Raw genomic sequence first — 23,719 nt, 5'->3', positions numbered from 1 at the left:
AAATATCATTAAAGAACCATTTTTTTTTTTAATTAGTTTTTAACAATTTATAAAAAGTTTTCTTTTTTACACTCTTAAACAAAAAAAAAAAAAAAATGGTTTGTATAAAGTCCACAACATAACTTACTGGTCTCCTCAGTCAAATACTATATTTTCTTAATAAATTCTACTTTACGCACAGTAGAAGAAACCAATATGAAAAAGGAAATTGCAGTATATTATGTTACCATGAAAAATACTCCACAGACATACACAAAATAACATGTTTTGCTAAATTTTGATAATTTATTTACCTTTTTTAAGAAAATACAGGCTAACTATCTAATTACAGCCACTGATAAAGAGATAAATTTTTTGTAGCACATGAAAAATGTAAACCAAGACTAATATAAATCAACCAGATGAAAGGTAGACATGTTAGAATTTCACCATGGAAGTTAGCAGATAATTTGAATATACGTACATAAATAAAATAAACTAATTTTATATATATACATATAATTTTTTTTTCTTTTTTACTGTTTTAGGATCTGTCGGACTCGTATTCACAGGATTGGGTTTGATGGTATCTGGTGGCCTTGTAACAATATTTAAACCAAGTGCAAGATTCCTTGCCGGCTGGAATATGTCTGTTGAAGCACTTGATGCAATTGGACATTATTTATTTATACTGATTGGATGTCCACTACACAATCTACATGGTACTCAGAATCCAGACTACAGGTCTGATAAATTTCTTTTTTTTTTTCAAAAATGCCTAATTAGAGTAAACAGAGAAAGATTAAACAGAAAAAATAGCAAATTCATAACAATAGAATTTTTAACCAAAAATGGTTTAATTTGGTTAACTAATTGGTTAACTTTGTAAAATAATGGTTAACACAATTTTTTAATTAACATTTTGGTATGAAATGAATAACAGCAAAATTTGTTCCAAAACTGTTTAATCTTCAACACAAATGATATCGCACAAAGCATCGTAGAATAATTCTTAAGTGACACTGCTAATGACTCAGAATTATTCAAACATGTCTTAACAGGTGACAAAACAAGTGAGTACAACTATGATATTTAAACATAGATCCATTCCTCTTGATGGAAGCTTCCTGAAGAACTAAGACTGAAAAAAGGATTCCAAGTCTGATCAAATGTTAAAAGTTCTCTTTACTGGTTTTTTTCCAGTTACAAAGGTGTCATCCATTGTAATTCTTATCACAAGTCGTACGGGCAACAAACAATATTACTTATCAGTTGTACACCATTAATGTGAGGTAATACAAAGAAAACAACTACAAATGTGGGCAAAAAATTCTTGAATTTTGCTCTCATGTCACTATTAATGTGTGATTATTTACCTAAAAATAACACCATACTCCATATTATACATACTCCATACTCCATACACCAACACCATAGCCTCCATATTCTCCAGACATGGCACCCTGCTACTTTTTCTTGTTCCTGCTGATTAAGAAAACGACTTGTGACAGCAGATGAAATGAAGAAAAAGATTGCTAAGTAAACTTAAGTCCATCCTAAAAAGGATTTTCAACAAATAATTTGAGGACTGGAAGAAACATTGGCATAAGTGTGTCACATCTCTTGAGAACTACTTTGACTGGGACAACTTCAATATATAAGAATAAGTAAACTCTTTTTGAAAAAATGTCTCATTACTTAATGTAAACTTACCATTTTAAATAATAATTATTTTTTAAATCTATTGATTCATCACTTATTAAATACTATATCACATAATGCATTGCTTTGTCATAAGTTAAAACTGATATTTTTTATTGTCAACTGAATTAAAATTGTCTGCAATTAAGCCAACTTTCAAGACAGCTTACCAATTTAAACAAGTCATATCTTTCAAAATTTATTTGTAAATGTAATATTTTTTTTAAATATTCAATTTACCATTATTAACATCACCTATTTCTAAATTTATTATTGCATGTTTATGTATAATGTGGTGACCAGCACATAATTATTTCTTTTATAGATGCTTTCAAAGGTTCTACTCAAACTTAAAAAAATGTTTCATTACTATTTTCTTAATGAAAAAATTTCACTATTCTGAATTAAGAAGAAGAGAATTCTATTTATGTGTAAATACATCCTTTATTCTTTATTAATGGTTTATCCTTTACTTAGTGGTCGATTTTAAAAAGTTCCCTTTTGTAAAATCATCAGTCTTTAAGAGCTAATACATAAACCTAGATGCACATAATCTATATTCATTTTTTAAACCTAGGAGCAAACTTCCCAGTCTGAAATTAATTATATTAACTAATTACAATTCAAGATATTAAAAGAAAATTAAAATGAAAATGAAGTTAAACAAAATAATATTGAAAAATGCATAGTATAAAATATTTGGGATTGGCTAAAAAAGAAAAAATAACATCCATGCTTTCAAAATATGTCTGACAGATAAGCAGCACCAAAAAATTAAGTAAAAAATAAAAAATATTTATAGTAAAGTTCTTTGAAAAGATTATATAACAGAAAAGAAAAACTGTTAGTAAAAAAAAAAATATTAGTTCTTTTAGCAATTAAATTCATATAGTAATGATTTATATATCGACTTGCCTACTCTCTTTTCTACTTACACTCTGGAACCATAGTAAGGTATTACTTCAGAGGTTAGTGAGGATAATATGTAGGAATGAAATGTAGTCTTGTACAGTCTCAGGTTGACCATTCCTGAGATGTGTGGTTAATTGAGACCCAACCACCAAATAACATCAGTATCCACAAACTAGTATTCAAATCTGTAAAACTGCCTTTACTAGGTATTAAACCTCAGAACTCAACTTCAAAATCAGCTGATATGCGACGAGTTCACCACTAGATCAACCTGGTGGGTTGGTCTACAACTTGCCTCCTGCACTTACTGAACTAAACTATTCCACTTTGCCCTATTTGGAAAACTACAATTCTTTCTTTAATCAAGATAAAACTGACTAGACATTTTTTAACACAACTGAAAAAATGTATGATGTCTGCCTCTTACATTGAGTTGCTATGTAAATACAATGAGCGATTTTCTTCTCTCAGATGAGTTGCGTTGAATGGTAACAATGAACTTCTTCATTTGTAAATTGTACTCATGAAGTTCCTACTATTATCATCTGTAATGTATTTTTTCCCTCCCAAATTAAAATTAGTTCCTTTATAAATGCCATGAAATTATGCCCTAACAGTGTCTCTATCAATTTTGCTTTAAATCAGTCACAATCCTATTTGTCAGCTTATCCAACTAACCTGCCACTCCTCTTTATTATTAAAATCTAAATCCAAACTAAAATTAAATTTTTGAAACAAATTTTTATAACTTTTTAATCAGGTAATTTATTTTATTATTATTATTCTCTCACAGACTGTCCTCGACAATCCTTACTAGACCAGCCTTCCAGACCCTAGACCAGTCTTCCAGTAAGTCTAAAACTCTGAGCACATATGTAAAATAAGTTTTCCAGGTGAACAAAGTCATAGTATCAATCCTAGATTCCAAATAAAAAGCGTAATTAGAATATTCATTGACATGTTCAATATTCTCTATAAAAACAACCTTTGCAAACTTTCTATGCCATCCAAGCTTTCCTACCTTCACATTTTGCCCCATGAATCACCACTGTCCTACAAGTAGCTTTGCAAATCTTTTATTTAAAAAAAATATAGTATATTACATACATAATGTTCATGAAAGCTCTTTATTGTCACATGGCCAAAGAGAACTTCCATGCATTAAATCTAAATTTGACTACAGATATAAGTTATGTATGTTTGAATGCAGACAAATTTAGGTGAATGAGATTTTCACATTTTTGAAATTACTAACAATTTCATTATTATTTCAACACATATTTTTTTAACCTTACTCCTCTCATAGTATTTGAAACATCGTAGTAGTCTTAGATTTATCAAAATTCATTATTAAATTCAATTTGTTACAATATATTTTTAAATTATTCATCATTTTTTTTCTAACTTTACTGGTACCTACAAGTAGGACAAGATCATAAAAATGTAATAAAATTCTCATATTTAGGTCATCTATCTACCCACACTCTTACCTAGAGCATCATATATAATGTTAATAAGTAGGACGAATGCAAAGATCACAGAAGACATCGTAGGTTAACCCTTGTTTTACTACAGAAGATTTTTGTGAGCCCCTTTGCAACAGACCTGAGATTCAATATTCTCTAAATTTTTTAACATATTTAAAAATTTATAACTTTATCTTAAAATTCTTAATTCATAAAAGAGCTCATTTCTAAAAACATTAATACCAAAAAATAAAAAAATGATAATGGCTAATTGATAAGATATGAACACCCAACAGAAATCTTAAATAATTAATACAGATATGAAACTAATCCATGTTTTTTTACGGTTATAAGTGACGATATAAATTATATCAATCTATACCATTCCTACTGAGGTAGTTAAAAAACAACATGGGAAATAATAATATTAATTAAATTAGGAAGACCATAGAAATGTGGTACAGATTTGAAAGACATAAATCTGGATGTACCTTGAAACCCTTTGTGTTCAATTATATAGAGCATCATTTTTTACTAGTACAACTATGGTGCATGTTATACACTTTTTTCTTTAAAAATCACAATTTTTTTTTTTTTTACTTTATAAATATCTGTTATCAACCATCATCACTAGTAATAATGTGTACTACTAGTAGCATCAAGTATGGGAAAACAAACTTCATATGGCTGAAAGCGTTCCTCTGATGTTCTTCAAAGTTCGCTGAGAAATTCTTATTAAAAAAAGTTTAAATTTTTAAAAAAACCAGTAAAAATTTATATAATATTAAATTATTTCAAATTTGCTATAAGCCTACATAATATCGTGGCTGATCTAATTTTTCTTCATTAATCCAGATTTTTTCTAAAAAAACAACAGAAGCTGGATAGTTGATAGATCTGTATGAGCTGTGTTGATTAAATAATGAGACTGTGTTTCTACATCCTAGAGAAAGCAGTGAGAACTCTTTATCGAAACTCCTGAATGTGACTGAATCTACAAAACAAACATCAATACTCTCAGTCACTCAATCGAGTGTAAGTCATCATTTAGTGCGGTTGTGTTTTCAGTTACATGCTAAAATATTTCTCTAATTAAAAGATGAGCAACATCACAATTTGAAGTTTTTAGTAAAACTGAACAAAACACCAACAAAATCTTTTCAAATTCTTATTGGGACTTACAAGGAAGACTGAATTGTTTCATACACATGTATTTGAGGGGCACACAAGATTCAGTGAAAAATGTCAGAGTAGAAGACGATGAATGCCCTAGGAAGGTGCAGTTGCATAGAAGGTTACCAGTGGTTCCAGAAGGCATAACAGCAAACTGTTATTATTAAAAGTTGTTACAAAACTGAAAGAAAGGGTCAAAAAAATTAACAGAAATCTATAAAATGACTTCATTCTTCATAAGATCAATACTCCTGCTCAAACTGCACTTTCTGTGAAGCAATTTCAGACTGACAAACACCATTCCCAAACTGCAACATCCTCATATTTGTCAGATTTTACGCAATATGACTTTTTCTTTTCCCTAAGAAACACATTTTGATTAGGTTGATACAGCAAGAAGACGGTTGTATAAAAACTGATTTGTTCCATGCCTTCAACCAGTGAAAAATAAGACTGCATTGATAAAATAGCAAGCAAATTAATCTGAATGCAGGGAATGTTTTTGTTTATTTGTATGTTGTGGCTAAACTACTTCACCACATCCACATACAAGTTGTATGTATAATGTTAGGTTGTTATTCTTTGGTTATTTAGTAATCTTCATGTTATAAATACAGTGTCCTAAAACGCAACCCAACCTTACATTGTTAGGTATTGAAATAATAAAAAGGCATGTATAAATGTAAATGTAATTTTTATTATTACCAACCATTACCTTATATTTAGAGTAAATGTTGGAAGTGCCCGCCATCTTCTTGAATACAAGCTTCAATTCTTTTAACAGCGTTTCTTGCAACTTTTTTCAAAGTTTGTGGCAGGATATTTAATACAGCTTGTTCAATATTGACTTTCAATTGTTCAAGTGTTTGTGGTTTGTTGCTGTAGGCTTTTTATTTGAGGTAACTCCATAGAAAAAAATCCGCCGCAGTCAAATCTGGAGATCTTGGTGGCCACAAGCCTCGACCGATAACACGATTACCAAAGAATTCCTCGACGAAATCAGAAGTTGAACCTGCGTAGTGCGATGTCGCACCGTCATGTTGTAGCCAGCAGTGTCTGTCTTCCTCTTCCAAGAGTGCGACGAATAGAAATAAAATATCCTGATATCGTTCTACATTAATCGTGTACTCGAAAAAAATAGGACCGATTATTTTCTTCCGCGATATCGCGCACCACACGCTTGACTTCTGCGGGTGTAATTGTTTTTCGCGATAAACGTAGGGATTTTCACCACTCCAAATTCTACTGTTTTGGCTGTTTACGTAGCCGTCCAAATGAAACCGTGCTTCATCTGTGAAAAATAACGAATCCATAACATTAATTCCCTCGCGCAGAAATTGACGGAACCGTTGACAATATTGTAGCCGTTTTTCTTTGTGGGGTTCAATAAATCGATGAATCGTTTGAATGCGATAAGGTCGTAATTGTAATTGTTTGGTCGCCCGATGACCGATTGAGTTAGACAAATTAATTTCAGCAGATAAACGTCTGATCGATTTATTTGGCGAGGCGAGTAATCGGTCTTTGATTTCAGTGACTGAATCTGTAATCAACACTGACGCAGATCTTTTGTGTTCCTTGTTATTAACAGAACCGGTCTCTCTAAATTTTGCAGCTAACCTTAAAACTGATGTTTTGTTAGGAGCCGGTTTATCTGGGTACTTATGGCGAAACAAATCTTGGACTGCAATCACTGATTTCGTACTGAAGTACGAATCGACAATGAAAACACCATCTTGTCTCTAGCAATACACTGAACGTTATGATTGCATTGTTGTTACTATCGGTAGTGTTCTACTGCGTCGCCGCGATGTTCAGATGTTGGACGAGTCCATTTCAGTAACAAGTAGGGTAGTAAGCTTGACTTCTGAAATTTCATGGATCAGTGATTGATTGGTTGCGTTTTATATGGTACACTCTGTAGTATATTGTAAAAGTTTATTTCATTTTTTATTACAGAATCATATTTTCATATTTTTGTTCTGTCTTGATATTTAATGGGACTGCAAGAAAGCGTTCAAAAACTATTTCTCTTTCTAAGTATATCAGTATGACACAATGTCAAATAGCTTCTGAGTGTGGTATTGGGTTAGGAATAGTGAATGCTATTTTAAAACAATTTAAAGAATCTGGTTCCTTTTCGCCTCAAAGCAAAGGAAATGGAGCTATAAAAAAAAACTACAGGATCTGTTATTAGTGAAAAAAGTAAACTTGAAACAAAATCATCTGCTGTGGAATTAAATCAAGAACTAGCAGCCAGTAAAACAGACTTACACGTGACAACTGTCAAACACTGATTTCTTGCAGCTAGACGTAAATCTTGTTGAACAGCTTAAAAAATGCTAAACACCAGCAATATGCAAAAAAAAGGTTCTTGTGGGCCAGTGGGCCAAAGCACATATTAAATGGACTAAAGAAACTGGAAAAAATTGATATTTTCTGACAAGTCACATTTTTATGTTCAGGGACAAAAAGTTCCATACACAGAAAAGCATCAGGTGAAAATATATTACCAGCTCGTACCCAACATCAGTTAATCATCCCCAGAAAAAATGTTTTGGGGTCGTTTCACATTTGAAGGCCCTTGTCCATTGCTTCCAAAACATGGTATGTTGAAAAGTGATAGAAATATCAAAATTCTGAAGGAAAAGGTTGTAACAACATCCAAACAAACTCCCACAAGGCAATGTGTTCCAACAAGATTTGGCATCATCCTATATGTGGAAAGATTTACGCCAAAATGTGGAAAGATTTTTCAAAGAATTAAACATTAAAATTTGGCCACAAAATACATTAAACTTTCTCTGCACTGTAATTATTGTGAACAATGAGCTACATGGGGCTGTTATCCTTGTTATACAGCATATATATAGTGGTATTAGAACTTGTTTAAGTATTGAAATTGTGGATAGTTTCTCTTCATTTTGATGTGTACTTCTGCATGCTTTCCATGGTTTTAAAAACTATGACTGTTTGAAAAGTCAGTGTTACTTCATGAACACAGTATATTATTTTGGACTGTTTTTGTGAATAGGTACTCTCACTTTATTATTATCACCAACAGTTAATTAAATTAAAATTATCATCTTTTCTTACTTTATTCTTAACTTCTATGATATTACAATATCTAGTTTTTAAAGGAATTTTTTTATTAGTTTCAATGGTATAATGTACATGTTGAATTTTTTACGTACTGTTGATGAGTAGTAATAGGTAGAGTCCTGTTCTCTACCAAGTGATGGACTCACTATACTGCCTGCCGCAGTGGTGAAAAAGTGAAGGTGCTTACTAAAAGTTGTGCTGGTACTTCCCAGTATTGCAGGTTGGGAAATCCATTTTCTGTGGGAGTGGCACTGATAAAGTAGGCTAGAGCTAGATGACCTGAAACAGGTCCTCTATTTTGGAGGTTGATCATAGGGCTAACACCCTTACATCGGAAAAATGGACTTGTTCAGAAACACACACAACAAGCCTAAATTGAGGACAGGGTTGGTTTTAAACAACAGAAACAAAAAAGATATGAGATTTGGAAGCTGGAATATAAGAACACTATACCTCCCTGCCAGGTGTGGCAGTGATCTTGGACGGTGACTTAGAAGCTTACAACTTGTTTGTGGTAGCACTGCAAGAAATTTAGTTGGCAGAGGAAAGAAGGGTAACAGGAAAAACTATACCATATTATATAGTGGATAAAGGAATGTTGAATACCAGTATGGCACTGGAGTTGCCATAACAAAATGTTGTACTACTAAAATAATGCAATTTTGAGCTTTAAGTGAAAGAATCTGCTATGTCCGACTGAAAGGAAGATCTAAAAATATCGTTATAAGTTATCATGCACCTACTGAAGAGAAAATTGAGGAGATGAAGGATGAATTTTACAGCCTAGTAGAACATACTTATGAGATTTGCAAAGAAACCATATGGAAACCCCATGTAGTTAATCATAGTCTGCATGAAAAATCAATTGAAAATGGGAAAACTTATTTCTTTTGCCACCTTAAAAGAAATGAGAATTATGAGCACGTATTTTCCTCGTAAGGATATTTACAAGCAAACCATGATATTTACAAACATTAACATCATGATGGTGATTATTTATGATAGTAGATAAATGTCAGTCTGAACCATAAATCATAAGACATTCCAAAAATGTGTATTCATGCATCCTGACCAACCACTTGAATATGCAACGAATCTGCTCAATATGTGTCTGTTGAATAATCAAGTGGAAATTTGTAATCACTAGTTAGAGTCACTTGAAGACAATCTACATTTATTCAATAAGATATAAAGATGAAATGTAATGAGCAATGACAGCAATTGCATATAATTTTTGTAAACTCATTCATAAAATACATCTGTATGGTTAAATTTATGTACTTTTCAAATGTGCATTGCACCAAGAATTATTTAAACTGCCTTACCACCTCCTCTATCATTAGCCCCTTAATAAATTGAACAGCACACTTACATCATTGTTGTTTCGTTAGATAGCACTGTTACAAATACGAGTGCTACGGACAGTTGTTGCTTTGGGACAGCCTTTATATTTCAAATTTATCTACAGAACAAAATTAAATAATCCAAATTTACAGGCACATTCTACAAGTTAAATTATGACACATTGTTTTTAAACAAGTTTATTTTCAGTGAAGAAGCTGTTTCATGTTTTAGGGCGAGTACAATGGCATAATGTTCAAATACTTCACATCATAATGGTACATCAAAAGTTGATGTGAACAAATGAGGCAGTTTTTGCTCTTCACTTTACTGATGAAAAAATTATAATGGGATAAAACTTCTTGAATATGTTAGAAGGACATGCAATGCCACAAATACCAGAAAACTCTACTCACAGTTAGTCAGAGCTCCTTCGCATTTTGCCACATTTGTGTGAGAAATAATTCCCCTGCAATGATGGGTCAGATGAATAGCAAATAGTCTGGCCTCCCTAGTCTCCAAATTTCACCCCTATGGATTTTTATTTGTAAGAATATGTAAAGAAAAAGTGTTCTCTATTCAAATTAAAAATTTGGATCGTTTAAAAGAACAGATCACTGAAGGTGTTTTGTATATCACAACAGATGTTCTGTGGTATGTATGGCAAAAAACTGAATATTGTCTTGATATCTGCAGGACAACCAAGGAATCCATATTGAAATCTACTAAAGGGTAAGATTCTTGGAGAGTTTCTCTACTTTGATATACGTACTGCATATCTCTGTCATCCATTGTTCTGAAATTTGACAGTTTAAAAATCCCACCATTATTTTATGGACACACAATACCATTTTCTGGTTTTAAAATAGAGTAAAATAAAAGTTAAGATAGAATGACAGTAAATAATTTCATTGATATCTGATAACATAAAAACCAACTTTTTAACGAATAAAGTTATCATTTTTCAGTTGGAATCTAACTGCTGAATGTAATTCTCATTGCAACTGTACTGCAACTGTCAAATATGACCCAGTATGCAACCTAGAAACAAATATGACTTTCTATTCACCATGTCACGCTGGATGTAATTCATACACATTAGTCAACAGTTCAAAGGTAACTTCTAAATTAATATCTATTCAAAAGATTGCAATACTAAATGTAATGTTATTTATATTTTCATATAATATTAACTTTTTTTCTAACAAATAACCATTTTTTTTTAGATATATACCGACTGTTCATGTGCTGGTACAACAGGCACTGTTATTTCCGGGTCATGCCCTGTTGATTGCAGCCAACAATTTCTTACTTTCGTCATACTCATGAGCATCCTACGATTCACATCTTCCACTGGAAGAGCTGGAAATAGTTTAATTCAGTTTAGGTTAGAATTTTATTCTTTATTTACAATTAAATTACTTATTTTTCAATTCAGAAATTCATCAATAAACTACTTAATATAGTTATAATACAAAAGTTACCAATTGAGAGACGCATTTTGATCCTTATATTATAATCAAGCTTGATGTTTAATTATAGTTAAATTGTTAACTTATCAATACTTTCATCGATTCCCATTTCTAATGTTATTCCTCAGGTGCCATCTGGTACTTTGTTTTTGTACTGGGTTTTAAGTTTTTATTGAGAATTGGGATGGTACATCTAAATTATTGATTAAAAGTATTTCAGTTGTAATACAACTGATATATATATATATATATATATATATATATATATATATATATATATATATATGTGTGTGTAATATACAAGCTCACATATTGATAATATATGAGCTAAAATTAAGTCTTGCTGAATGACGATTTAAATTTTGTAAAAGTAAAAAAAAAGTTTTGTGTTTTGTAGTTTATATAGTATTCAGCCAATATAACTATTATGTTAACTGCTCTCAGTAGCTGTTCAGTTCATTTTTGCTATCTTTATTGAAAATAACGGTTTTAAAATACAGAGAATAAAAACAAAGTTTCAATGTTAATGAAAAAAGTAAGGATACAGTTGCCATCCAAGCAAGATTTCCTAATTCTCTACTACCGACTCAACATTTTAAAGTTGAATACAAGATCTGAAAATATTGGATGCTTTGTTGATGCTCACAACCAGGTAAGCCATGAACTAGACACTTTAGAAAACTAACGACTTGTTGTCGAGAGCTCTAAGCAATCAGAAAAGTTACTGCTGCTGAAACTATCCAGAACAAGTTTACAAAAGGTTCTAAAGGAAATACAGTTGTAAGTGTTATTGGCCAAGATTACAATCATAATTTTTTTTTTAAATTATCTTCGAAGAGAAAAAATTGAATATTGAGGAATTTATTTTTCTTTGTTTCATAGACACTCACTTCTCTAACTGTGATGTGGTAACTGGTAACTTCATTGTTCTGATGAAAATACTTATCAAATTATATTGAAGGAATTATTACACCCGAAGTTCATGTTTGATGTAAAATCACCAAAAATGAGTATCAGAATGTTATTTCTTTTACAGAAATAAAATAGGCAATTCATATTTTCAGATGTTATTCCCAGGCTACTGAACACCTATGTGTTTGACATTAACATACTTATGTTTAGCAACAAAATGGGAGAAGTCCTCACCATGTTCTTCAAGACTATTCCTCTATAAACTTTTCTTGAATGGATAGGTCAAGGAATATGACCTATCCATTTTACATTCTGAGAAAACTTTAAAGGCAAAACTTTTTTTCTTTGGATTCAAATAACCTGAATCACCACAAGATTTTGAATGAAAATTTAGCTGATTTATAGATTTGGGCAAAATTTTATTGAAAAAATGTAATTCAGTGATTAAATGCTTTCAGGAATGCCATAATAGCAAAAGGACAACACTTACTCAGATGATCACTTTCTCTGATGAACACTGAATAAGTATTAATAGAAATGTTTTCCACTTTATTTTTTAATGAACCATTCTATTATTAATAATTAGGGAAACTGACTAATTGTTTATATAAAAAAAAAATACAATAGTTAATAACCAGTAAAACAATGGAACAGATTAAAGCTCAATCAATTAAATACAACCTATAGTATTAGGAAAACCACACTTTATAAATAAATGACTTGAAATTTTTTTCAGAAATTACAAAGCAAAGTATGCAGTGGTTTAAAAAAATTACAATCCAATAAAGGAATCATTAGTCATTAAAAATTTGTTAGTATAGTAACAATGATGAAATATAAAACAATTATACTGGGGTCGAGGAAAAAGTTTCTTTGTGATCTACAGATACATAGATTTAAGATAGCGTAACTCTGGTAATATTAATCAAAACAGCCAACACTGCTTGCTTTTGAAAGGTGACAAATAACAAAGTATTTTTAGAAAGGTTATGTTTAAGTTACGATTAGTAATGCCATTCCTTGAAAGTCAAAGTATCGTTAGTTACATAAAAACAGTTCTGTTATCTTGTTTGATAGAATACATTTTTTAGAATATTTTTTGTAAAAATTGCACACTCATAAACATAAGAATAAGGTAACATTTTTAATTTTCTGTCAGTCTACAAAACTAATACTTATAGGCGCCAAACATGAACTGACAGCCCATTTTAGTATTTTGAAAACTTGTTCTGACTTTTTGTTGGAGCCCCAGCCCCGAGAAATGACGTACTTCAAAAGGAAATAAGTGTAAGCATAATAAATGTTTAATAATGATAAGCTTATTGTTTCATTAAGGTACTTCAAAATAAAACAAAAAAATCATGTTTTAAAAAATCAAAACAAAACTCTTCTATCACCTAAAACACTGGACACCCATTCATAATCGTAATCACTATTAGGCAAGTCATTAGGCTTTCATTATCAGGTATACACTTACTGTCTTTCTTAAGTCTAACTTAACTTTATTCATTCAAATAAGCTATAATTCTGTCATCACGTTTTATCAATTTTTAATAGCTTTTAAAAATTACCTACAGAGCATCGAGTTATAAATAAAATACGAGACTACTGCAAAATAGAGCGTTACGCCAAAGGTTATTGAAATTAGCTGTAAAACCATAAACTGGTTTTTTAACGAATAACATAAAAAGTTGTTGGCTATTAACTTATAAACAATAAGCCTAACACGAAATTAAGTCAGTTCTAAATAAAAATGCTAACTTGAATTCACGGTTAAATACAAAAAGAAAAATTATTTTATTTTAGATTAAACAAATAAATTAACATATGTTAGCAAAGAAATTACATTATGAAAGATTATGCTACCAACTGTACAAACTCAAATTATGGTATGTAATTAACATAGTGTATAATAACTAATAATACACAGAATTGCAACTAGATAATTTATAAATATTACTAATTTGTTGCCTTGTAACTTTTCTTTTATTCCTATAATGTAGGTTGCAATCTGTTCAATTAGTGAATAATTGAACCCCTGGCCCAATGAGATGTGTGTAACGTAAACTAGGTGTAAGTCGTGTACTGACTAAGCCCGACCGTTCCTGAGATGTGTACTTAATTGAACTCCAACCAGCAAAGTACTTCCGTATCCACTGTCTAGTATTTTAGATCCGTATAAACAAGGCTAACTTTTACTAAGATTTGAACCTTCGACTTCGAAAATCAACTGTTATACCAGTGATGTGCGGCGACGAGTTTACCACTAGACCTGGCCTGGCAACTTGTAACGAAAAGATCCTGTTTTCATAATAATTTTTTTTTTTACTTAACAGTATGTTCTTAAAAAAGTTATTTGGTCATGAGAAGTATACATCTCTCAATGAAAAATATCTACTCCCTTTTTCTATGAGACGTATTTTCGCTTTGGTAAAAATATTATCTTACCCTGTAATAGTCAAATCAACAGAAACGTTGAATCTTGTAAGGGATTTTTTTTAAATTAATGGCAGACTGTTCTTATTAACTATTAAGTAAATAAATTAATCTAGCATCTTATAAAAAATTTTAATAAATGTCTGCTAAATTTGATTGCAGTTCCTAGTCACGTAAAAGATTTTTATGCAAATACATTTTATGTATTCCATACATAAATTTGCTTTTTAATCTATGATTTCTTGAGTAATGATATTATCATTAATTAAGGGGAAAATTGACAACCTGGTTATTTAATTACAAATTTTTGACAGCTTTATTTTCCGTCATACAGTTTTTATTGTATACCTATAGAATTGGTTACTCAATCTATAAGAATTATACTGGCTGTGTAATTTATGCTCAACACTGAAATAAAATTTATGAACAATAAATATCAATATTATGTTCCTAAGAACAGGAAAATAATTTGTGGCATGCAGAGCTGGTATAAAGCATGACTTCAGGTCATCGTTTGTAGCTTTTACTGATATCACAAAGCCATGTTCTTTGAGACAAACCATTCATTTTTTCTTACTTTGAATAATTTTGTTTATATTTAAGAATTATATATTATCTAACACTATAGAGAAAGTTATTTGGATGAAAGCTGTGATTGTTAGTAGATAGTTGAAATATTTAAATGAATGTGTTCGGATAGATCTGTATACATTATGATTTTTTACAGTTGAGCTGTATACAAATTATTTTATTAATACTAAAGGTAATACCTAATAAATTAAAAATATTAATATAAAATAATTTTTCATAAGAAAATTTCATTTGTGACAGTAGTAACGAGCTCAACAATTCAAAAATTGTACTGTGTCAGTTGACAGGATTTACAACTATTTCAAAAAATTAGTTATATGCTAACAAAATAATAATCAGATTGATGTATACAGTAACATATCAATAAGTCTCAAGTACTTTTAAAAATGTTATTAGTGTTGATGGATGGAAAGAGGTTCTTTTTGAAAAATAAAAGGGCAAACTCCTTGATGCGTTGGAGAAGGGCAGAGAATTTTGCATTTCAAGATACGTAATTATTGAACTGGACATTAGGAAAAATTGTGTTTGCAGTACAAATTGTCTCATACAGATACTTCTATTTATAGACCTTTTGTTACACAGATAAAGAAAAAACAGCAAATTATGTGCCACTGTACATGTATTTGGATAATGTGTTTAAAAAATGGATGAAATATAATTTCAAGAATCACATGAAAATTGCATAATACATTTTATAGATCACATGAGGGATAGGGATGTTATTCCACAGATAAAAAAAGGAACTGCCCTAGTATTTGTGTAGATGGATCAAGTAAAACTATGCTAAAATCTTGATCAGAGCAGCATCACAAAATACAAAATTAATTGAAGTTCAAATTATTTATTTAAAATATAGATAAATAAGATTACATCTCATGTCTAATTGTGTATCCTCATATTATGAAGATAAAATACTAAATATAAATACTGAATATAAAAAGTAACTAATAACTAATTAATAATTCTGTAGGCATTAATAAAAGATTTTTAAACACATTTATGCATGTGTTGAATGAAATGTAGAAAATTTTAGGGTTTTTTAATTTCTATTGTTTAAAAATTCATTAAGATAGTAATATTGCTTTTGCAAAATTACATTCATTTACAGAACTATGTGTAAGAAATATTTATAAATGTGAGCTGCTTTTTTAAATTGAATTTACAGATGTGTATCTCCAGATGACAAGGCATTCTCAATTGGACTGATAGAATTATGTTTAATTTTAATATCATTTATACCAGGACCTATCATCTATGGCATAATATTAGGTATGTAATTACTGTACCTTTATTTTTTATTATTTATTTTAATTTACCACATGCTCATATGACACTGCACACAATAATTACAGCTATTGTACACTAAATTATTATATGATTTAAAGAGCAGTATTCTGGTATTTTATTTCAGTAACTTATATATTCCTTGGTTAAAAAAAATAAATAGATTTTATTAATACTGAAAATATCACTTAAATGCAACAGAAAAAATCAGGAAACTAACAAAAATTTTAAATAACACATCAGCATGTACAAGCAAGTTCCTAACTGAAAATAGTCTTTAAATAAACTGAGCAATTAAGCTTAATTCTTCAAAGATGGTAAATTGATAAAATATACCAAGTATTCATAAAAACTGTTAAGATGTTATTTAACCTTTTAAGAGTTAAACATAGAAAAATGAAATTTAACAAATGCTTCTACCTTGAAGCAATTTATTTTTCTAGTATGAGATTACCACAATTCAAACACCCAGGGAGTATGTAAAAACTTTTAAATGAAAAGGGTAGTTTTGTAACACATGTTGTTAGAGCATAATGGTTTTAATGGTCATAACTTTCATTTCATTAACCAAATGAAATTAAACTCCAAAAAAAAAATAAATAAATAAAATAAAGATTTTGTTACCCCAAAAACAGATCTAGCAAGGGTACAGATATGTATGCCCCCAAATATCAGACCTATTCTTACTTACATTACAATACTTTGTCAATCTCCACGACAGAGTAGTAGTATCTCGGCTTTTCATCCACAGGTTCTTGGGTCTGAATTCCAGTCAGGTATGGCACTTTTTACACGCTACAAATTATCCATCGGTAACTGTAAGTAGCCATAAGCCTGTTTATACTTTACTGCAAAAATAAATAAATACTTAATTGTCAATATAAATACAGAAAGTTTTGAACTTTTGCTTCTTCTAAACAAGTGACAGAGAAGATTATCAGCAGAGATTAATGTTTGCTTTAGAAACTTGTAACACTTAACCACTTTAGAAAATTAGATAAAAAAAGGTTTTTGCTTTTCAAAAACTCTTACCTTTAGTAGTCCGTGCACTTTTCTTTTTATGTTTAAACTGTGTCTTTTTTATTAAAGGGAAATTAGAAATGCCTTCTGATAAGCATTTAGAAAATTATTAAATTCTTTATCAAGGCTAATTCTGGGATTACTTTCTCAATTTACATCTGACAATAAGGTTCACAAATTTCAAACTGAATCTTTATCAATCGACCTTTTAAAAGAATAAGACTAATCATGTCTCATTGCATGTTATGCAAATGATTCTATTGCAATTTGACAATTGTGAACTGAAGACTATAATCTGTACAAAAGAATCAAAAATTAATCTTTTGTAAATTGTAAAAATATTATCTATTTAGATAGCCAAGGTCCTTGTAATTCTACTTGTCTGGAAGATCAAAATATTTAGACTTGTAAACTCAAACTGAATTAATAGTTCATTCATCACAAGATTAGAATTTTCTTGAAAGTTAGCATTAAAATCATTAACATTATGACACTGAATCAATAAAAGTTTTTAAATGAGTTTCCAAAAGTAAAATTTATTTAAGATTTTAAAAAACTGGAAAAAATCAATAAATTACCATATCAATAATATCAATGTTAAATTAGGCCATTAAATTGCATAATATTCAAAATTAATTTCTTCATATGTATATATTCCAAATATAAAGTTAATATATATACAAATATATATTAACTTTCAACTTTATTGATAAGGTAGTCTTTAACAAAAATTGAGACTCCCCCTGTTTTTACATGCATTTTTATAATAATCTTTCAGATTCAGCATGAAATTAATTACCTAGCTCAAAAATGACTTCTGTATTTATCAGCCAGAATTCTAAAAACCTGGCAAAATGTGATGATTGGTTGGGAAAAGATATTTCAACTGCTATGGTTTTATTACTTAGTCAATGAATATTTTTTTAAAGAAATCTTAATGATACTATATTTAGTTTTTCAGGAAAGAGAAATCAAGAAGATTCAGTTTTAAGAATATTAAGGTCATTTTGACTGGCAATGTTAATAATAAATTTATTGATAATAAATTAGTGTTACATCTAATGGTAATAAATTTAATAATAATATTATTAGATTTATTAATATATAATATGTATTAATATATTATTTATAATATTATTATTAGATTTATTATCATTAGATGGAATTATGTCATATCTGAAGCATTTTGGGGGGTCATTTCACAGATAAAATAAAGGATTTCCCTCTCACCATTTTTCACAATTCCTAATGACAAGACGTCTTATTTAGACTTTATTTAAAACCTTATTTGGTCTCTTCAGGGAACAAAGATGATATCTTCTCTTTTAATCCACAAATAAAAAAATTAATTTATAGATATAAAAAGCAAAATACTAACAAAACAATTGTTTTATATCGAGTAATAAATGTTAAGTTGTTTTTGGAAGCTGAAAAAATAATTATGAATATATACATTTATTTTTTATGAACATTAAAAGCAGAATTTTTAAACACCTTTGTAATAGGGTTCCCAATAAATAAAAAGCTAATAAATTTACTAGTAAATTTCCTAAGACTATATTTTAACTTTTATAACATTGTACATATAATCGTAACGTGGTTTTGCATGAATAATTTAAAAACAAAGCATCTTAAATATTTTTTACCATAATATTATGATTAACTGATTTTTTTTCAGACAGCGTTTGTCTTGTATGGGGACAGACTTGTGGTAAACAAGGTAATTGCTGGTTATATGATGGGAAAAGGCTTCGTTTTAATTTGAATGTGACTGCTAGTAGTAAGTAATAATAATATATATTCACATTAACCTATAATTATAATAATTAGAATTTAATTCACAAAAAGTGCTGACATATACAGATTTATCAACTTTCTGATAAAATGAAAAAAAATTGCTTTGTTTCACCAAAATAAAACCCTACAATAACAAACACTGAAAATCTACAACAGCTATTTGCAAATAAATAAATCTATTATTCTGATCAACAAATATTGATATATTTTACAGATCATATCAGGAATGGTAAAAAATGTGCTTACTTCCCTTATGACAAGGGAAACCATGGTAAAACTTGCAAACTAAGTCATTATTTTCAAATTACAGTGCTTTGTAATGAGTTCTGTTTTATTTTTTATTCTGTAATATTTTCTAACATAAATTCAAGTATTTAATCGTTTTGAGAAGACTCTCTACTACAAGTAAGCTTCATTAGTAGGTATAAAACATAAATAATAGTATATGATTGTCTCAATTAAGCTACTTTATATTTAATTCCTAATTTATATTTATGAATTTATGAGGTGATACATTTTGAATATTTTAATGAATTTCACTGAAGCTTTACAAACTGTTTCTTGAATTTGTAAAAAAAAAGAAATGGAATTGAATTCAAATGTATCAAGGTGCTGCATTTATTCCCACATGTCTCTTAGAGCCTGGACATTTGCTCTATACTGCTGGGTGATTCTTAACGAGTGGCAGTTGTATAATTTATTATGTCAGATATTTATAAAGTTTAATTTGATGCATGGTAAGATTAATGGTTTCGAACCATCTCTAGGTAACCAGGTCAGTAAAATTAATATGAGCATATTCGGGTCAGTTAGAAGAGATGCAAAGTAGCCTTATTCCCTGCTACCAATCAATCCTCTCAAGACAATTCATTGCTGATCTAGAGATATGGTATGGAAGCCCTAGATTAGTGGAGGATGATTATATACTCTCTTCATGGTGGGAAGAGGTATATTGGTTGCTGAAGGTGGTTCACTTCCTCTCAGATGTTAAGTTTATTCACAAAGTAAAAATCTCAAATTAGATAATATTCTTTGAAGTTAAAACCTCTCATAATCTGTCTTAATAGATCCTGATAATAATTTCTTTATCATCATTGATTATTCATTCACATTGTTGTTTTCTCCAATCAGTTTTCCAGCAGTAGCTTAATTTTTGCCTCATATCTCATGAACTTGTTGATCCAAAAATTTGAAACTTGACACAGATATTTGGCTGTATTATATCCCAACTTTAACCTCATTTTTGACTACATCAGATATGGGCATATCATGATAATCAAATTTTTTTTAGTAAATTATAATTATTTTAGCCTTGTTGAACAACGCTGCAACAAATCAGACATTATTGAAGTAAATAATTGTTCCTATAAACAAACTTTTAAGGTCCCCAAAAACAAAACAGCAGAATTGAACCTGTACTTAAAACATTTTTTTTTAATTTTTATATATTTGGACTTTTTTTATATTATTCTGTAAATGCAGTATAATTTTGATGATTAAACATCATTCACTCAAGGGGATCAACTTTATACCCAGTTTTTTTTACTAAAAATCTTTTTTTCAGTTATACTTTTATTACTGTAAAAATTTTAAATTAAAAACATAATTTGATCAAGGGGACTGAAATACTGCCAAATTTTTCCCCTAAATATTTGATCTTTTTCTGAATTATACTTTCAAAGGGATAATTAATTCATCAATATTTTAAAACCCTTTTGCGAATCTGAAATAAAAATTTGCCAAGGCAAAGCTGGGAAAATTGTGCAACCCTGCCATTTTTTTTAAAGTTATTAGAAATGACTGGAACTAAGAAAGTCTTTTTTTGAGGATTGCGACTTATTTTTGTATTTCCTTAAATTCTCCGTCATATGGAATCTACAAAAAAAGCAAACATTTGAAGAATTGGAAGCCTTAGAATTTTACTTAGAATATTTTTTGACACAAGCCTTTCTTAATAGAGCTATTGTAAAAATGAGACTGTTTTCAAAAAGTTAAAATGAGGTAACACTTCAAAGGGCTATGACTCTCAGTTTTGGTCACAGAATGTGGCTACAAAAAAAGATCTTCTCAGGAATATGATCTAGTTTTTTCAAAAAAGTGGATTACCTAGGATTTAGATGTCTTTGTAGTCTAATAACCATAATTCTCAAAAAATAAAAAAATAAAACATTTTTTGACTCAAATCCATAATTAAAAAACAACACCTATCTGACATTTGGGATTTTTCAGTTTCTTAAATTTCATTCCAAATCAAACAATTTCATATTCTCAAAGTTTCATTGTGCCCCAAATTAATTCTTTATTAAAAGTTTATTTTTTCAGAACTAAAATGAAACTATCTTTTTTAATTAATTTTTTTTTTAGCATTTTTGCTCATAGCTGCATTCCTTGATCTTGGAGTTTGTTATTACGCCAAGGGTTTGAAACTTTATGATGATGACATCAACAAAAAGAAAGGGCAAAAAGAAATACAACCTGGAGAAAAGAAAGCAGATGAAGAATTGGATGAATTGTTAGTTCTTAGAGCGTGCCAATCTCCTGTAACACTAAAGAAATCTGACATTGTTGACCATTAAATTGTTAATAAAATTAATGTAATTTATTTTTAAATTGCTATTTTATTTTATAATTTCAGACATCTTTTCCAAATTTCAATTATGTCAGATAGTTTTGTCATTAATATTAAAATAATAAAAAAAAATATTTTGTACAGAAGTTTGCAATTACATATATCAATTTTCAATTTGTTTTTTTTTTTTTTTTTTTTTTTTTTAAGAACTGATAATTATAATATTCAAAATTCTTTTAATGTATATATTCTACATTTTTTATTACAGAATTAAACCTTTATGAAAGTTAAATTTTAATTATTTTATGAAAAAATTCTGAGTAGTTATCTGACTAAAGAAACACTATAGTGGGTTCCAATAATACTGTTATATATGTGTACGAAGGTCATCACAAAGTTTTCAGTCTGACAAGGAAAATGCAAGATTTTTCAGAATTCTTTTTTATTTTTCAACTTATCTTACATGTTTTGATACAACCAATGTTTTAAACCAACGACTTTCCAACTTTTTCATACCCTCCATATAATGCAATTTATCCAATTCTACAAGATAAGGTTTTCTCAGTTTTGACCTCATCATTTGAAGTAAATCTTCATCCAGCCATTTTTTCAGGTTTGGGAAGAGAAAGTAGTTGCTGGGAGACACAGCTGGTGAATATAAATGAGAAAGCAATTCAAAACCTACGTTGTGAAGATTTGCACCCGAAATGTGTGTGCAGGCGCATTATAATTAAAGAGCACTTTCTCTTGGCCAGATGAGTCAAAAAGAAGCACCTGAATTTGGCCTAAACAACAGCTCTCAATCAGTCCAGTAGTGAAGCTTAGTTCTTTTTCCACGTAATCTATGAGCACCACACCATGAGAATCCCAAAAAACTATAGCCATGACTTTTTCTTAAGAAAAAACCAGTTTTGCTTTCTTTGGCACAGTTTCACCTCCTTCCACCCCCTACTGTTTAAACTGTTCTTGGTCCCTGATCTGTGCTCCATCTACTGTTATAAAACATCAAAGAAACTTAGCAGAATCGTATTAAAATAAGTAAAAGCACACCACAAGAAATAGTACCTCAAGAAGTGTTTAATTGAATGTGTTTTTGGTTTTTGGTCTGTTAACAAAAGCAGCACACATCAAGTGAAAAGCTTTTTCAAACTCAAAACATCATTTAAAATGCAGTGGACACAGTCTATTGAGATATATGCAATGTCAGCAAGCTCATGTACCTTCAATCAACTATCATATAAATCAGCATTATGAATTTTTTGCGACAATTTCATTGTTCGTAGCAGTTTTTCAGTGTCCTGAATGTTCATCTTAAATGGATGTACGACCACATTTAAATCAGCCTATTTTTTTTACCATCTAGCTCTTTTTGTATGTTCATCTGGATTAATGTATGACTAACAGTTTTAGTTTTCAACTATAGATTTACAATGTGAAACCATTTTTTAAGTCTCTTCTCTCACACACACACACACACACACACACACACACACACACACACACACACACACACACACACACACACAGACATGTGTGTGTGTGTGTGTGTGTGTGTGTGTGTATCATAAATTTTAAAATATTTTCCTTTAACAAAAAAAATTCAGTATAGTGAAAATTAATATACTGTAATCTAACAGAAAAGAGTAGAAGTAAAAAAATGTATGGCTAATCATATTTTGTTCAAAACTGGGGATGTCACTAAATTATAGATTTAAAAAGAAGAGTGGTTAGAAGACAAGAGAAAGAATATTAACAGAAGAATACATTTAAATATTAAATTGTGAATAATTAAACTGAAGAGTAGTATTACTGAGGCAATATTGGCAATCACTGAGTAAATTAGAAATGAAATCATTATCAGACAAAAATTTACACAAAAAATATATAGTCACAAAAGATCTCTTGGTAAAAAGTACAAATTATCACATAAAGGATACTCATAAATCAATTTTGACATTATTTAA

At 29.6% G+C, this 23,719-nt stretch overlaps 1 protein-coding gene and 1 long non-coding RNA gene across 2 annotated transcripts in view; one reads left to right on the top strand and one right to left on the bottom strand.

Moving 5' to 3' along the window:
* LOC142318414 (solute carrier organic anion transporter family member 74D-like) overlaps nucleotides 1–21,867 on the top strand; it is an 85,344-nt gene extending 63,477 nt beyond the window's left edge. Inside the window, exons 8-13 of the mRNA XM_075354999.1 lie at nucleotides 528–723; nucleotides 10,643–10,790; nucleotides 10,901–11,061; nucleotides 16,251–16,354; nucleotides 19,068–19,169; nucleotides 21,551–21,867. Of these exons, the coding sequence (XP_075211114.1) occupies nucleotides 528–723; nucleotides 10,643–10,790; nucleotides 10,901–11,061; nucleotides 16,251–16,354; nucleotides 19,068–19,169; nucleotides 21,551–21,762 (923 nt within the window). The 3' untranslated portion in view covers nucleotides 21,763–21,867. The remainder of the gene's footprint in view (nucleotides 1–527; nucleotides 724–10,642; nucleotides 10,791–10,900; nucleotides 11,062–16,250; nucleotides 16,355–19,067; nucleotides 19,170–21,550) is intronic.
* On the bottom strand, nucleotides 620–13,873 carry LOC142318415 (uncharacterized). The gene is made up of 3 exons (XR_012754902.1): nucleotides 13,456–13,873; nucleotides 10,909–11,036; nucleotides 620–757 (listed from the first exon to the last, which is right to left on the bottom strand). It is a non-coding gene; the product is annotated as an uncharacterized LOC142318415 (long non-coding RNA).
* Nucleotides 21,868–23,719: the final 1,852 nt, after the last annotated feature.

This window comes from Lycorma delicatula, chromosome 1 (genome assembly GCF_047948215.1).
Source record: "Lycorma delicatula isolate Av1 chromosome 1, ASM4794821v1, whole genome shotgun sequence".
Taxonomy (NCBI): Eukaryota; Metazoa; Arthropoda; class Insecta; order Hemiptera; family Fulgoridae; genus Lycorma; species Lycorma delicatula.
The sequence above is the reverse complement of the archived record's forward strand: the minus strand, read 5'-3'. Positions and strand labels throughout refer to the sequence as shown.